At 45.1% G+C, this 16,229-nt stretch overlaps 1 protein-coding gene and 1 non-coding gene across 9 annotated transcripts; both read left to right on the top strand.

Moving 5' to 3' along the window:
• Nucleotides 1-15,754, top strand: Pabpc4 (poly(A) binding protein cytoplasmic 4). 8 transcript variants are annotated; one of them, XM_015485225.2, is made up of 16 exons: nucleotides 1-786; nucleotides 3,204-3,397; nucleotides 4,457-4,572; nucleotides 5,979-6,118; nucleotides 6,470-6,564; nucleotides 7,401-7,538; nucleotides 8,186-8,281; nucleotides 10,011-10,283; nucleotides 10,597-10,684; nucleotides 10,837-10,908; nucleotides 11,464-11,550; nucleotides 11,644-11,771; nucleotides 13,677-13,770; nucleotides 13,857-13,987; nucleotides 14,244-14,346; nucleotides 15,375-15,754. In XM_015485225.2, exons 1-15 carry the CDS (start codon nucleotides 594-596, stop codon nucleotides 14,331-14,333), a joined length of 1,935 nt encoding a protein of 644 aa, XP_015340711.1. In that variant the 5' UTR covers nucleotides 1-593; the 3' UTR covers nucleotides 14,334-14,346; nucleotides 15,375-15,754. The 8 variants fall into 8 exon arrangements, with proteins under 8 accessions (XP_015340711.1, XP_015340709.1, XP_015340710.1 ...); XM_015485223.2 differs by having other exon boundaries at nucleotides 7-786; nucleotides 10,837-10,956; XM_015485224.2 differs by having other exon boundaries at nucleotides 7-786; nucleotides 10,597-10,669; nucleotides 10,837-10,956.
• LOC125610423 lies at nucleotides 8,617-8,749 on the top strand. Its single transcript, XR_007340443.1, has one exon. It is a non-coding gene; the product is annotated as a small nucleolar RNA SNORA55 (small nucleolar RNA).
• Nucleotides 15,755-16,229: the final 475 nt, after the last annotated feature.

A 16,229-nucleotide genomic window follows, 5' to 3' on the forward strand; every position in this document is an offset into this window, starting at 1 on the left:
TCCGTCCGTCCGTCCGTGCGTCCGCGCCGCGTGGCAGCCCCGCGCCCTCGCCCCCGCCGCCGGCCGGCGCACCACGTGTCCGTGCTGCCCTTCGCCGCCGCCTCCCGCCCGGGCTGGCCGAGTCGGCACCCGCAAAGATTCAGTTTCCCTCTTCCCTGGCTGTTGTAATCTTAAACCTCCGGGAGCCCGGGGCCTATATTTATTGAGAAACGCGTGTCCCCAAGGCCGCCGTGGGTAGCATCTGGCTGCCTCTTGAAGAATTTTTGACCCCAAGGAAGGGGATTCCCCACTTTTTTTCCCCTTAATTTTTGGAATTTGGAGCTTCGAGCCAGGACAGCTGGAAACTACAAACTCCCGGAGAGGGCCATATTGTTTTTGAGAGCCTTTGTGTGAGGTTTTGCGGTCCCGTGTGAGCTGCCCGAACTCTCTCGTCCTGCCTCTGAGCCTCCCTGCTGCAGCTTCTTCCCACCCTCGCTCTGTGCCACCTGTGAGCCGCGGCGTGGGCCACGGCTCCGAGAGAAGCCCCTTTTGTCCTGCGGTGGGCCCCGTAAGAAGTCCTCCTGGCGGGGCTCGGGGTGGTGGGGGGCGGGGAGATGAACGCTGCCGCCAGCAGCTACCCCATGGCCTCCCTGTACGTGGGCGACCTGCACTCGGACGTCACCGAGGCCATGCTGTACGAAAAGTTCAGTCCTGCCGGGCCTGTGCTGTCCATCCGGGTCTGCCGCGATATGATCACCCGCCGCTCCCTGGGTTATGCCTACGTCAACTTCCAGCAGCCAGCCGACGGTGAGTAGAAGTCGAGCCTACACATTCATAGGCTCTCGGGGGACATTAAGGGTCATCTTCTAAGGAGGGCCCTCTGGCCAGGGAGGGGGCATCAGGACAGCATGTTGCCACAGAAGCCATAGTGGGAAGCAGGATGCAGGTATTGAGCACATAGCTTGGCTTGTTTCCACAGCCAGAGTTTCAGTCTTGATTCCACCACTTGCCAACTAGATGACCTTGACTAATGGTGGTAATGGTGGTGGTTGGGAATGCTAGGAAGCTGTAAATCCGTATCTGAATGAAGTGATTTTTTGTTATTCCCGTATGTCTGGTTCTGTCCAAGTTAGGTTGAGCGGTTGCAGAACCTCCCTGGCCTGGCCAGTGGTCATGGGCACGTGCCCCTCAAACACAGGCCTATTAAAAAACAGTGCCCTGCAGAAGTTTCAGATTGCAACACTGCTAGCCCCTCCCACCTTTAACTTGATTTTGTGCTGATAAGGGATGGCTTAGGGCAAATAGGAAGCAAAGGAAACAATCTTGTACATTAGCCTCAAGGAGCTTAAGTTGGTGCCACCAGTACTACTTGTGCTGGGCCAGCTCCTTACTCTTGTCAAAAATCTTTTTACTTCATCCTATCTGAAGAAAATAAGACTCCAGTGAAGGAAAAGGAACTGCAAAAAAAGTTGGAGTTCAGGTAGGGACTCCCAGTGCAGAGTTCTGCCACCCAGATTGTCTGAGCAATGGAGAGGTATGCTGCAGGCATGGCACAAGTGAGCCCAGAGGAAACTTAATCAGAGGCTGCACGTGACTCCAGATTAAAAGGGAACAACTGCAGAGACCATTACTGGGAGAAACAAGCCATTTTGTGTCAAAGGATCTTCAGGTCCCTGTTATTTTTGTCCCTACTTTGTTCACTGTCCATGATGCAGAGAATGTTACTTGCCCAGCTTATAGCTGAGAACAGAGAATTGGACTAGTTGACAAAATATTGCTGCTTACTGTCAATCCAGTGTACTCTGAGCTGAGTTATGTCTTTGGAACACAAAGGAGGTAGCTGAACGTGACTTCTGAGGTGGGGTATTGGGTAAGATAGCTGTTGCCTGCCTCCTTGGCTCTTCTGAATCAAAGTCCTGTCACTTGAAGATAGCAGAAGCCATTGGTCAGTGTGTCTGCCAACACATACCTCTGTAGGACTTCTCCATGCTATAAATAAGTGTAGCCAAATTTGTCAGACTTAGCCAGACTTGCCCAATGCAGTACTGTCTGGGAATAGACCAGGACCTGTGTTGGAATGAGTTCCTTTACTGCTAATTAACAAAGTGGTTTGAGGTCCCATGGTGAATTTATCAGATGGCTACCACCAAGCAAACTTGTCTGTACCTGGACTTTTCTGGCTTGGATCTGTCCTGTTGTCTCCCCTTCCCCAGTCATCCCCCATACAAATGTGCGCACCTTCTGAGGAAGGTGGAAAATTGTTGGAAATGAGTGAAAAGATTCCTTTTTGTTGGATTGGACAGATGAACCTGTAGGGGGGCAGAGTTGGAGTTTTGTCCCCTTTTTAAATGAAATACTTTGAGGCAAGGAATCATTTCCTGCACTCCTTTAATTCCTTTGTGGAAGGGGTTCTGGGTGATGTCATTTATTCAGTGTAGTCACTGAGATAACAAGGACAAGTTGCCACCAATGAAGGGAAGGAAGTGTTCTGGCATTCAGGTGATGGGTTACCTGTAACATAAACACGCACATATATATAGCCTTTGGTCCTTTACACGATCTTGATTTGGAAGCTAAGGAAGTGCCCAATGTAATGGATGGAGAATGCGGTCACCAGGGCAGTTGAATTCCTAGAATCCATAGAACTTAGATTAATGCGTCCAAAGGCCTAGACCCCATCGAGTATAGGCCCTCCTGAAATTGAAACTGTTAAGGAACTGGGCTGATACCAGACACAGTGGCACACACCTGTAATCCCAGCTATTTTAAAAAGGACCAGGAATGTAGCTCAGTGGTAGAATGCTTGCCTACCATGGGGAAAGCCCTGGGTTTAATTTCAAGTACACTAAAGAAGCTGGACTGAATTCAGGGATGGTATCAGAAAATGATAATTTTTTAAATACTATATATAGTTAGCTGTACAACTTAGCCATCCTGCAGAGCACTTGCCTACCGTGCACCAGACCCTGGGTTCAATCATGATAATTACAATCATCCTACCTGAGTCACTGTGGACATAGGCTGCAAAGTCTCTATAAATGATAAAGCTTAGTCAAAAGTGATGTCGTATCTGATCTTGGTGGCTTTGAAGGCTGTTTCAGCAGGGTTGACTTTTGTCAGTGATTACCTAGAAAAACATTAGTGTAATCTGTCCTTGTAATCTTATGGCAGTCACCGGAGTTGATGTTTTACATCCTTGATTAAAATGCGTTTCTCTATTCTAGCTGAGCGGGCCTTGGACACCATGAACTTTGATGTGATTAAGGGAAAGCCAATCCGGATCATGTGGTCTCAGAGGGATCCCTCTTTGAGAAAATCTGGTGTGGGAAACGTCTTCATCAAGAATCTGGACAAATCTATAGATAACAAGGCACTTTATGATACTTTCTCTGCTTTTGGGAACATTCTGTCCTGCAAGGTAAGCATGGATAAAAATGATTTCAGTGGAATAATTGACTCTTAAAATACCAAATGGGAAGCTAGCTTGGGATTGGGGTCAAGGGGGTATACGATAATTTTCAAAGTGCTAGAAATGGAATTTTTAAAGTTCTGAATGTTTAATGTTGGGGCACAATCCAGTATAACCAGTGGGTGCTTTCTGGTTCATTTATTCTTTCCTTATCCTGAAAATTCTTTTCTGTTTTCTAGCTTTAGAAGCTCAAAATGTTTTTGTTTTGAATAAGGGAAACGTGATGACCTGAGAAGTGTGTGTTCTCCTGGAAGCTCTACTTAAACCATTTTAAAATCATAAATTCAGCCTCCTCTTTACCTTTTTTTTTTTGGTACTCAGGATTGAACTCAGGGGCCCTCAATCACTGAGCCATATCCCCAGCCCTATTTTGTATTTTATTTAGACGGGGTCTCACTAAGTTGCTTAGCGCCTCACCATTGCTGAAGCTGGCTTTGAACCCGTGGTCCTCCTGTCTCAGCCTCCCAAGCCACTGGGATTACAGGCGTGCACCACTGCACCTGGCATCCCCAGCCCTTTTTATTTCTCTTTGATACAGGGGCTCATTGAGCTTCCCAGGCTCGCCTCTTGAGTCACTAGGTTTGGAGATGTATACCACTGTGCTTGGCTGTCTCCAGCCTTTATTTTTTACCTAGGCTAGTCTCAAATTTGCAGTCATCTTCCCTTGGCCTCCCAAGTCTGGGAGTACAGGTGTGCACTACTGTGCCTGCCTTCTGTTTATGTGGCGTGCTTTGTGAAACATACATAATGATGGTTTATATGCTTGACCCTACACAAAACTAAAATTCTTCTAATAAAAGTGAACAAGAGATCATTATTTGGAAACAGAAGCAGCCTACTGGCAGTAACCATTTGTAGGTAGTGTACATTGCAAGGTTCCTGGTCCTGGGCTAAATGTTAGAGCATAGCTGATAGAGTTGGCTGCCTTGGACAAGCATCAAGCATCAATCAAGCATCTCTGGAGCTGATAAGTGGTGCTAAAGTGGTCTGCCTTTTCTTTTGACACAGGTAGTGTGTGATGAGAACGGCTCTAAGGGTTATGCCTTTGTCCACTTCGAGACCCAAGAGGCTGCCGACAAGGCCATCGAGAAGATGAATGGCATGCTCCTCAATGACCGCAAAGTGTGAGTGTCCCAGTCTGGAGCAACAACCATCGCATGAGCCAGCCGTGGCCCCACCTCGGTATTAACTGGCACACACAAGGCGGCTACTGGTTCTCTCGGCCCAAGTGTGGCCTGCTCCTACCTCTCCACTCCAGGGCTGGTGAGTCTCCCTGCCTGAGCCATGGCAGCTCTTTTGACTCGCCAAGGTGGGCTCCCTGCCCAAGCCATGGCCTGCCTGCCGCCTCTCCCCTTAAAGGCATCCGTCTGTGGGTTTTGTGAGCATCGGCAACTGGGGCTGGCTGGAAGGCAGCTCTAAGCCCACTCTGAGCAGGGGCCTTGGCCAGCAGCAGAGTGGAGAGGGCCCTGGGCTGGCCAGGAGCTGTATACTAGCTTTGCGACCTTGGCTGTCCTTTGACTCAGTTCTGTTCATGGGTCTCTGGTTGTTGATGCCAAATTGTCCTTCTAGTTTTCCATTCTCTTAACCTATGACTGACTAAGGCTGGCTCCACAGTGATACTTAAATTTGGTTACAAAGAAAAACCCCATTCCTTTGTGGACACTTCATAACACATCTTGTTGCTCTGGTGTGGTTATTACTGTGGAATGTGGAGAGGGGACTCAGCCATGCGGGGAAGAGAAGGGACTATACACCTTGGCTCTTACAAGCGAAAGTCATCTCTGTCCTTTGGTGTTGAATAGACCAGAAGATTGGTTGTTTATAATGTCTCTGTGCTTAGTGGGGGTTGTACAGGTATCACTAGAAAGAAACAGAAAAATGTTCAATGTACAGAGGTATTTTTTTTTTTTTTATTGAGTACACCAAAATGAATGCAGTAAAAAGGAAAGATTGGGTGGATGTGGTGACACATACCTGTAATCCCAGCAATTTAAGGCTGAGGCAGGAGGATTGCAGGTGCTGGGCCAACCTGGGTAACTTAGCAAGTCACTGTCTCATTTTTAAAAAGGAAAAAAAGGGCTGTGGATATAGCTCAGTTGTAGTAGAGTTCCCCTGGGTTCAGTCTCCAGTACTGCCAAAAAAAATCCCACTCCAACAATCTCACTCCTAAGACTAACCACTGTTAACAGTTTGGTTTATGTCCTTCCAGACCTTTTCTATGCATTTACATAGATGCACAGAAATGACGTTTTTAAAACCTGGTCGTCAGGTTTCTTCACGAAGGCAGTATGATGTGGTAGGAGTAGCCCTGGTCTGAGCCAGGAGCCCTGGGGCTGGTCCTCGCAGGGTAGTCCTGCCTCTTTCTCTTTCCGCTGGGGACTTGGGACATCTCTGAGCTTCTCTTGGTGGTGGATGGGGACCTCATGTGTTTTAACCTCTCCTGTCAGCCTTTAACCTGCATTCCTTTGGGCCCCAGGAAGCCATATTTTTTTCTCCTGGGTGATCACTATTTTTCATGGTTTCTTTGTAGGTTTGTGGGCAGATTCAAGTCTCGAAAAGAGCGGGAAGCTGAGCTTGGAGCCAAAGCTAAGGAATTCACCAATGTTTATATCAAAAACTTTGGGGAAGAAATAGATGATGAGAGTCTAAAAGAGCTGTTCAGCCAATTTGGTAAGTTGGGGTCCTTGCCCCCACTTGTTCCTTTAGGTAGTCTATCAGCCCTAGAATCATTTTAAGTTTACTTAAGAGACAAAGCACTCAGACCCAGAAATAAAACACTTATCTGTGATAAAGTGGATAGAGATAGATCCAGGCCTTTACTTTATCCTTTCTCCTTCTGTCTCTACAATCATCTTAGCTACTAGGTCAGAAAGAATTAGAAGAGTAGGCATGGTGTCTCTTTCTGTCTTAGATCCATCTAGGTTTAGTCGAAGGTTTGGTTCAAGTTCCTAGAGAGCTGCTTTGTCTCCTTAAGCTGTAGTAGAGATGGTTTCACTAATAGTTCTGTTTTTTGGGGAACAGGTAAGACCCTAAGTGTGAAGGTGATGAGAGATCCCAGTGGAAAATCCAAAGGCTTTGGCTTTGTGAGTTACGAAAAACATGAAGATGCCAATAAGGTGAGAATACCACAATGGTTGGGAAGAATTTGTAGGAGGTGAATCCAGAGTGTGGACAGGGTGTTGCTTAGCTCATTGTAGAGCAGGAATGTCTGAGTAGCAGTGAATTGAATGCAGCTATTGTACTCTAGGGTATCTAGGGGTTTCTACCTATACATTGTTTACCTAGTTACAAAGCACTTGCATATCATTTGAAAAAATAAGGCAGGTGTTTTTTTCCCATTCCTAGGTGAGGGAACTAAAACCCAGAGAGTTGGGCTGATTACAGCACAGCAGCTACTTAGGAGCAAAGCAATTTGATAGGCTCTCCGTATATATCACTTCAATAAATGCCCACAAAAGAACCTGAGAAATTTTTAGTGACAACCAGAATATCAACCTGTGATCATGCCACCATGTTTGTATTTGTACTACTGTATTGTCATCGCCCACTTTATATTATCTGGACCAGTAACCCACCACTTAGATATTAACCTCTTTTAACAAATGAGGAATTTAGATTCCTTTAGCTGGCTTTAAAATGGGGTGAAATTAATTTTAGTCCTGTAAGAAAGGTTTTCTCTCAGTACGTGGACTTAATTATCTCCAAAATAGCCACAAGCAATGGTACAAGCTTATAATTCCAACTACTTGGGAGGTTATGGCAGGAGAATCACAAATTCAAAACTAACCTCAGCAATTTAGTGAAACCCTATCTCAAAAAAGGGCTGGGGATATAGCTCAGGAAAATGTTCATGGGTTCAACCCCTAGTACCACTTGAAAAAACAAAAACCATTCCCCAGCAAGGCATTTTTCCTCTGCAACTTGGTTTTAAGGATGGGCATTTCCTTTCTAGGCGGTAGAAGAGATGAATGGAAAAGAAATCAGTGGGAAAGTCATATTCGTAGGCCGTGCACAGAAGAAAGTAGAACGCCAGGCTGAATTAAAAAGGAAATTTGAGCAGCTCAAACAGGAGAGAATTAGTCGATACCAGGTGAGGTGGTGTTGGACCAGCCTACAAATGTTTAGTATGCAATATTTGTAAAGCCAGCTTTATCAGACTCTCCGGGGCCTTGGAGTCTACACTTCTTCAAGAATATGGAACTACCAGATAGGACAAGAATTGTTGAACAGGGGTAAAAGATAATTTATTTAGGGGCTTCTCTATTTCAGAAGCCTCAGCTTGTTATTTTTTGGATGTAGCTCAGTGGTAGGGCATTTGCCTACCATGTGTGAGGCACTATGTTTGATCTCCAGCACAGAAAAGTTATTTGCTCTTAACTGTAGGCTCCTTAAAAATGGCCCTTTGGAATGATGGCTGAGAGATAAGCGGTCAGCCAAAGCCCCTGTGGGGAAGGATAAAAAGTGAATGCATTGATGGGCCTATTAAGTCTTAGGGAAATAATTTCTCAGCTTTGGGCTAGCACCAGAATCATCTGCAGAACTTGTTAAAACACAGATTGTTTGGTTCTAACTATGGAGCCTAATGCATGGTTTAGGGTTAGGCCCAAGTATTTTCATTTTTCTAACAAGTTCCCCAAGATGCTGGTGCTGCTGCTGGGTCAAGGGATCACAATTTGTAAACCACTGTCTTAGAATCTGAGATGTAGAAGTGCAACTAACATGATTCTTCTCCTTTAGGGGGTGAATCTCTACATTAAGAACTTGGATGACACCATTGATGATGAGAAATTAAGGAAAGAGTTTTCTCCTTTTGGATCAATCACCAGTGCTAAGGTATTTTAGTGTGAGATTTGAGGACTGAATACAGAGTATTCCTGGGATGTAGCTCAGTGGCATAGCCTTTGCAGCACATGCATGAGATCCTGGATTCAAACCCTAGCATAGAGTTGAAGGGATGAGCAGAATATTCTCTTACAGGTTTTTTGGCATTTGTTTCATTGAAGAGTTTCAATTGAGTTGATAGTTCAGAGAGCAATCACATTATTCTAGCAAGCTCCTCTTCCCCTTCAGTTACCCTACTGAATAATGCTCTGCAGAATGACATTTCATTAGGTTAATATTACACTGTCTCCCAGCACTGGAGTGTGATGGCTCCCTCCAGCCCTCAAGCACCCGATCTTTCCCATTCCTGCTGCTTCGTGCTGGTCTGGGGACAGATGGTGCTACACTATGAGCAGAGGATATCCAGACAGGTTGTTTTCCATTTGTCTTGGGACCTGTCTCTACAACTCTGCCACATTTTCTCCTTGAGGATGAAGGTATTTTGAAGATTCTGGAGCTAGAGTTGGGAACTTTCCTGTGGTTTTACTTAGAAGGAAAGGGAGTGAAAAGTTTGGTTTTTCATGCTTTATAATGTGTATCATTTGCTTGATATTCTTTAAAGATCATATCAGTTAAGGGGCTGAGTTTAAAACTTAATTTTAAAAAAAAATTGAATCTCTGAGCAAGAGAATGTTGGCCACCTGGGGATGTGTGCTGCATGTCCTTGGCACTTTGAGAGTGTGACAGAGACTGATCTAAAAGTTTGTGTCATCTGCTGCATCTATTATCAGGCAGGACAGTATCTACATCAGGTTATGATCCCAAAGTCCTTCAGGTGAGACAGGCTGATAAAGGTCAACTCTGGGTTTGTCTCACCCGCTTGAATGTCCCCTATCAGTGCAGGGCATAATGGTCTTGCTTATCTCTACGGTAGGCAGATTGACAATTGTAAAAAAAAAAAAAAAAGCATTCTGTCTTAGTTCTGGGGCCCCATTTTCAAGATCACGGTAGGGCATTGTTTATACACACCTTATTGCCCATCTCATTGATAGAAAGTTGTTGGATTGATATATGCATTAACTTTCATGCCTTCTACTTTGGGAGGCTCTCCATGCTGTGAACTCTGATACTGATACTAACAAGTTGGTGCCATGGCTCACGCCTGTAATCCCAGCAGCTCGGGAGGCTAAGGCAGGAGGATCGTGAGTTCAAAGCTAGCCTCAGCAATTCAGCGAGGCCCTCAGCAACTCGGTGAAACCCTGTTTGACTCCTAGCTAATTTTGTATTATTCCCATTGAGTGCCACTATTAGGAGGCAGTCATTGGTAACCTGGAAGTTTTATAATTGCCCACATGTGATATTTCAAAGCATTTTCCTAACCAAGAGAGCCTGTTCAGGTTTTGTCCACCAAGGTTTTGGACTGGATGAATTCTACAAATAAATTGCTCAGCACTATTGTCAAGATGTCTCAGAGAATTAGGAAACATGTTTAGGTTCCCAGTTTTACCATTAGCCACATCGTAGTTGGGAAACTTTAGCTTACCTGGGGATGTTTAAAAAAAGAAAAAAGCCTAAGTTGTGATGTTCGCTTCAGGTACATCCTGGGCCAGGGTTGAACTCTGGCTTAGATGGTAACTTAGCAGCACAGTCCAGGATTTTTTGACTATTGTGAAGAACAAGCCTGTCCCTCCTCATCCCCAACACATAAACCTTTTTCTTAAGTAGCTGGTCTCATTTGTAGGTAATGCTGGAGGATGGAAGAAGCAAAGGGTTTGGGTTTGTCTGCTTCTCATCTCCTGAAGAGGCAACCAAAGCAGTCACTGAAATGAATGGACGCATTGTGGGCTCCAAGCCACTGTATGTTGCCTTGGCCCAGAGGAAGGAAGAGAGAAAGGCTCACCTGACCAACCAGTATATGCAGCGGGTAGCTGGGATGAGAGCACTCCCTGCCAATGCTATCTTAAATCAGTTCCAGCCTGCAGCTGGTGGCTACTTTGTGCCAGCAGTTCCACAGGTGGGTCTGCCCTGTGATCATGACTGTTTGCAGTAGTTGGAGAGAAGGGATTTTGGATACTGGACCTCTAGAAGTCAATAAAGACTCTTCAAATAAAATGAGAAAGTACTTTACCCATGGTCATACACATATACACCCAGTAGCAGAGGTAGGGTAAAACTGCTCCCACTAACTGACTCTTCAGGCTTTGAGTAGGCTTTATTCCGAATAGTAGGCTAAGGTTGAGTTGTAAGGTGAGATAAAATGAGATGAGGTTTTTTTTTTTTTTTCCCTTCTAATGTTGGTTCAGGCCTGTAATATAAATTCCTTACAGGCTCAAGGAAGACCTCCATATTACACACCTAACCAGTTAGCACAGATGAGGCCTAATCCACGCTGGCAACAAGGTGGGAGACCTCAAGGTAGGTGGTGGAAAACAGTGATTTGGTCACCTAGGATATATCATGCCTATCCTGGTCTACCTGCCTTTCTTGCACTTGTCCCTTCTAGGGCATAGCCTGGCTTTTGGTCATTGTTGCTTATCAGTGGTAAGCGCTTTTAATCTTCTCACCAGGCTTCCAAGGAATGCCAAGTGCTATACGTCAGTCTGGGCCTCGTCCAACTCTTCGCCATCTGGCTCCAACTGGTAATGCTCCGGCCTCTCGTGGCCTTCCTACTACCACTCAGAGAGTCGGTGAGCAAACTGGCCTATAGGAGAGTGGCCTGGGGAGGAGGGAGTCAGGATGGCTAGCTCTTCCTTCACTTGGTCAGTTTGTTGGGCTCAAGTTTTTTTGAGTCCTGGTTCTGTCATCTTAGCTGTGTGCTTAGGTAGGTACTTGATTCAGGAACAGAGAACTGATGTGAGTTCTAGGTGTGCTGGTTACATTTAACATTCTTTACTGATTGGTGCTCATGAGAAGATTAATTTTAGAAGTTTGCTAGCTGGATGACTACAGAGAGACAGCCTGTTTTTTGGTAGAGTAGGGTGGGGGGACAATGAAACTTTTTTACAGAGTAAGTCCTGCATTACAAAATGTGGACAGAGTTGTATGTTATTCTTTGGCTCAACCCTGAAAGTAGCAGTAGTGGCCCCCATGTGTGATGTGTCGTGTGATCATGCTTTGGAATTTCTCCTTCCGTGGGACGTGGCCAGTTGGACATCTGCTGCCAACACTGATGTGCATTTGCTGGTCTGTTGTAGGGTCTGAGTGCCCGGACCGCTTGGCTATGGACTTTGGTGGGGCTGGTGCCGCCCAGCAAGGGCTGACTGACAGCTGCCAGTCTGGAGGTGGTATTGGATGCACACAGAAGGGGGAACGATGGGATTTGACGGGTCTTTGACCAGACTGATGGGCTTTAATTGTAATTGTCCTTTCCACAGGTGTTCCCACAGCTGTGCCAAACCTTGCACCACGTGCTGCAGTTGCTGCTGCTGCTCCTCGGGCTGTAGCACCATACAAGTATGCCTCTAGTGTCCGCAGCCCTCACCCTGCCATACAGCCTCTGCAGGTGAGGCCCACCAAATGGTGCTGGAGGTGTTTTCTCCATTTCTCCTTGATTTTCAAAAGATGCTTGGGCTGGGGATACAGCTCAGTTGGTAGAGTGCTTTCCTCTCATGCACAAGGCCCTGGGTTCAATCCCCAGCACCACACATACACACAAAAAAAAGATGCTTGGCTTTGGTTCATGCAGTGGGTATCACATTGCCCAGTCTGTGGTAGGGTGTGTATTCTGTGTGGTGATTTGAGTAGTGTCACTAAAGGGCTTGAAATTCTTCTTCCCAGAAAAGCCCCATAGGAGGCAAACAGGTGCTTTCCTGGGTTTTGGTTTTCATGTCTTTGCAGCACTGGGGATGGAATCTGGGGTATAATAGGCAAGCACTCATTACCAACCCTTTTTGAGACAGGGTCTTGCTGAGTGCCTAGACTGATCTTGAATTTTTCATCTTCCCACCTCAGCCTCCTTAGTAGGTAGAAGTTCTACTCTCTTTTTGTGACATATCTGAACAAGGTCCTTGGGCCTTCATATAACTTTTTCATCCACTGGCCTGTTTGATCCTTGGCTGTTCTGCAAAGTTTTGAGATATTAAGGCAGGAAATAACATCAACTTATAGAAGAGAAATTCAACTTCAGCTGGGCATGGTGGCATGATCCTATAGTCTAAGGGCTGAGGCTGGAAGAGCACTTAAACCCAGGAGTGAGATTAACCTAGGTAACATAGCAAGACCTTATCTCAAAAAGAAAAAAATAATAGTTTCAGAGATATATTAAGGGGTTGAGGGACGGGGTGAGAGCTTAGATTGCCTAAATTGAAATTTGCTACTTCTACAACTGTGCTCTTCAATACATAAGCAAAGACAACTAGTGTTTTGGGTTTGGGGTACCTGGGATTGAACTCAGGGACACTTAAACATTGAGCCACATACCTTTATTTTTTTATTTTTATTTTTTTTTGAGAGTCTCACTAAGTTGCTGAGGCTGGTTTGAACTTGCAGTCTCCTGCTTCAGCCTCCTGGATTGCTGGGATTATAGGTGTGCACCATTGTGCCCTGCATGACTTTTTTTTTTAATCAGTAGCAATTATCTGTGGTGGGGCCACACTCAGCCTTCAGGCCTAAAAGTTCCTTGGTAGACAGATGATCTTTTGGCTGTCTTCCTTCCCCATATTCTCTAACTTGAAGATTTCTCAGAGCTTAATTCTAAGTAAAATGTCTTTTTTGCCAACAAGACCCTATTTTTAGGGCTGTGATTAGCATTAATGTTCCATATTGACAGTCCCCAAAGCTTGTTGGTTCAACAAAAATATCTGGTATAATGAAGACGATATGTATAATTGTAAATGTTATATATTCACACCCTTTGGCCCTGTCGGTACCAGAATTGTCCCTAAAGGGAACTTTTAGGGAAAAGTTATCCAGATGTTCACTGTGGCTGATTTATCAGAAGGCCTTATTTTGGGGTAACTGGGTAAATCAAAACATCAGCACAAGCTTGCCTAGCATTGTAGGCTTTTTTTTTTTTGTACTGGGAATCTAACCCAAGGATGTTGTGCCACTGGACTACCCAGCCCCCCCCCCCCCTTTTTTAACATTATTTTGAGACAGGTTGTCACTAAGTTACTGAGACTGGCCTCAAACTTTGAATCCTGTCTCAGCCTCCCCAAGTCTTCTAGGATTACAAGCATTTGCCATTGTGCCCGCCCAGTTTCCCTTCTGATATCTTGCCATTTCATTGAAGATGGTTGTATGTTTATGTTCTGTTCCTCAGCATACCCCTAAAAATCCCTAAGGATTCTCAAGGAAATTAGTTCCTTGAGAATAAGGATAGCTACCCCTCCACTTCTCTTCCACATAGTTAGAAGATGTTGAATGATCCTTTTCTTTTTGCTAACCTGCTGTCTGTCCTGGTTCCCAGGCACCCCAGCCTGCAGTCCATGTGCAGGGGCAAGAGCCCCTGACCGCCTCCATGCTTGCTGCAGCACCACCCCAGGAACAGAAGCAGATGCTGGGTGAGTGTCCCATGTTCTTGCAGAAGAGTGATCAACCTTTGACACCAGTATCTATCCACTGAGATTTCATTAACTCCTGCCCACAGGCGAACGTTTGTTTCCACTTATCCAAACAATGCATTCAAACCTGGCTGGAAAGATCACAGGAATGCTGCTGGAGATTGACAACTCTGAGCTGCTACACATGCTGGAGTCCCCTGAGTCTCTCCGCTCCAAGGTGAGCTGCTTTAGACCTTGTGGCTTCAGCCCTTAGGAGGATTAGGGAGTGGGGAGAACTTGCACACCCGTGCGTAACAGAGGCGTCTGTGGCCCCTGACATGTTTTACCTGTGGTTGGGTCTGCTGCTATGAATAGTGGGTAAGCTGTCAGCACCAGAAGCCCAGGGATCATCTATATTCTGCCAGTGGGCCTGAACACCAGAGAGGGGCCAGCTGGCTTGCCTGAGTCACTGACAACCTGGAGATTTCTCATAGGTGGATGAAGCTGTGGCGGTTCTACAAGCTCATCATGCCAAGAAAGAAGCTGCCCAGAAGGTGGGCGCTGTTGCTGCTGCTACCTCTTAGACGAGGAAAAACCGTACGTTTGGCTTTTTCACTTCCTGCCAGTTTTTGTTTGTGCTAGAATTCAGGGGTGCTCTACCACTGAGCTGCATTCCCAGTTGTTTTTCCTATTTATTTTGTGATGGGATATGACTGAGTTGCCCAGGCTGGACTTACACTTCAGATCTTCCCAAGTCTCTAGGATTACAGACATGCACCACTACCCCTGGTTTCTGCCATATAACCTGAAAACTTGGCAGGCTGTTACCTAAGCTTTTCTGTTATTAGGATCAGTTATTATGGAAAGAAAAATAATGGTTGTAAATTAAAAACTTAGAGAACTGGGTGTGGTAGTGTGCACCCATAGGCCCAGGTACTTGAGATAAGGCAGGAGATTCACTTGGGCCCAGGACTTCAAGGCCAGTCTATAGCAACACACTGAGAATCCCATGGTTTCCTCATGAAGAACACCTGGTCAGATCTTTATTAATTATTGGGGGCTGGGATTGTGGCTCATCGATAGAACATTCGCCTAGCATGTGCAACGCCCTGGGTTCCATCCTTAGCACCACATAAAAATAAATATTGTGCCCAACTACAACTAAAAGATAAATATTAAAAATTATTGGTGGAGCTGGGGATATATAGCTCAGTTGGTAGAGTGTTTGCCTTGCATGATACAAGGCCCTGGGTTCAATCCCTAACACCAAAAAAAAAAAAATCTAGGGGCTGGGATCCTGGCTCAGGTAGAGTGCCTGCCTAGCATGCATGAGGCACTGGGTTCAGTCCTCAGCACCACATTAAAATAAAAGATGTGTCTACCTATAACTAAAATAAATATTTTTAAAAAATAATTATTGGTAGAGGTTGCTCAGTAATAGAACACATCATCATATGTAAAGCCCTGGGTTCAGTCTTCAATCCTTTATGCCCCAGTTACTTCAGGTAGACAACTGGTTGTCTTGTAAAGGGCCCTCAGCTGTGCCAAGTTGAGGATACTTTTATCAGCCAAAAAAGATTTGCCAAAATTCTTTTGATTATTTGTGATGGTGTTTTTCATTTCAGAGTTCAAAAGCCAAATAACCCCTGGTGGAAATCAGCTCAAGGTTTGAAGACTTCCTAGCTTGTCCTATGGACCTCAACATCAAGAACCACAAGTTACAAATTTATTAGGTCATTTTGTATCAAAAGGTCAATTATGAAAACGCCTAGAATTTTTCAATTATAAGAATATATTCTCTGGGTTCTACTATAGCCCAGACAGTGTTAATTTTTTTTTCTACTATGGGATTTGGTCGTTACCTGCCTCCCCCTGAAATTGGTTTTATTTGATGTACCCAAGTCTTAAGTTTCTCAATAAAGAAAAAAAATCTCCACAAAACTGCCTTTGTGCTGCCCATGTCACTGACAACAGTTTTATTCAATAAATTCCAGTTTTTGCTGCATGTAATTTCCGGATGTGAATATGTTGGAAAGACCCTATTTATTCTGTTATTCAGCAGTTTAGGATTAGCTGGGTATGCAGAACAGTTGAATGTGAATTGAACAGAAAGTCCCATTGCATTCTATTATGGTAAGATCTTATACATTTAGCAGACAACCTTGGGTCTAGCTCAGGAAAATCAGGGCTCAGTGAGGTTGGCACACACCCGAAGAACTGTGATCTGGCTAGTATATCCCTTTCCTTTCTTGGACTGTTAACATGTTGGTATCAATCTCCTGATCAGCTGATCTAGTTGCCCAGATTCTGCAACCAATGTTTCCACTAGTTGTGGGAAAATGCTCAGGAGGTAAATCTGTGGCAACAGCAAACAAATGACAGTCCTCAGTGTTTGGTTCCTTAAGGACTGATCCTAGTAACAAAAGTACCCAAGGTATATGTCCCTATTTCCTGACTGCCATCTTTTTGTGTGTGCAGTG

Source organism: Marmota marmota, unplaced genomic scaffold (assembly GCF_001458135.2).
Source record: "Marmota marmota marmota unplaced genomic scaffold, marMar, whole genome shotgun sequence".
NCBI lineage: Eukaryota > Metazoa > Chordata > Mammalia > Rodentia > Sciuridae > Marmota > Marmota marmota.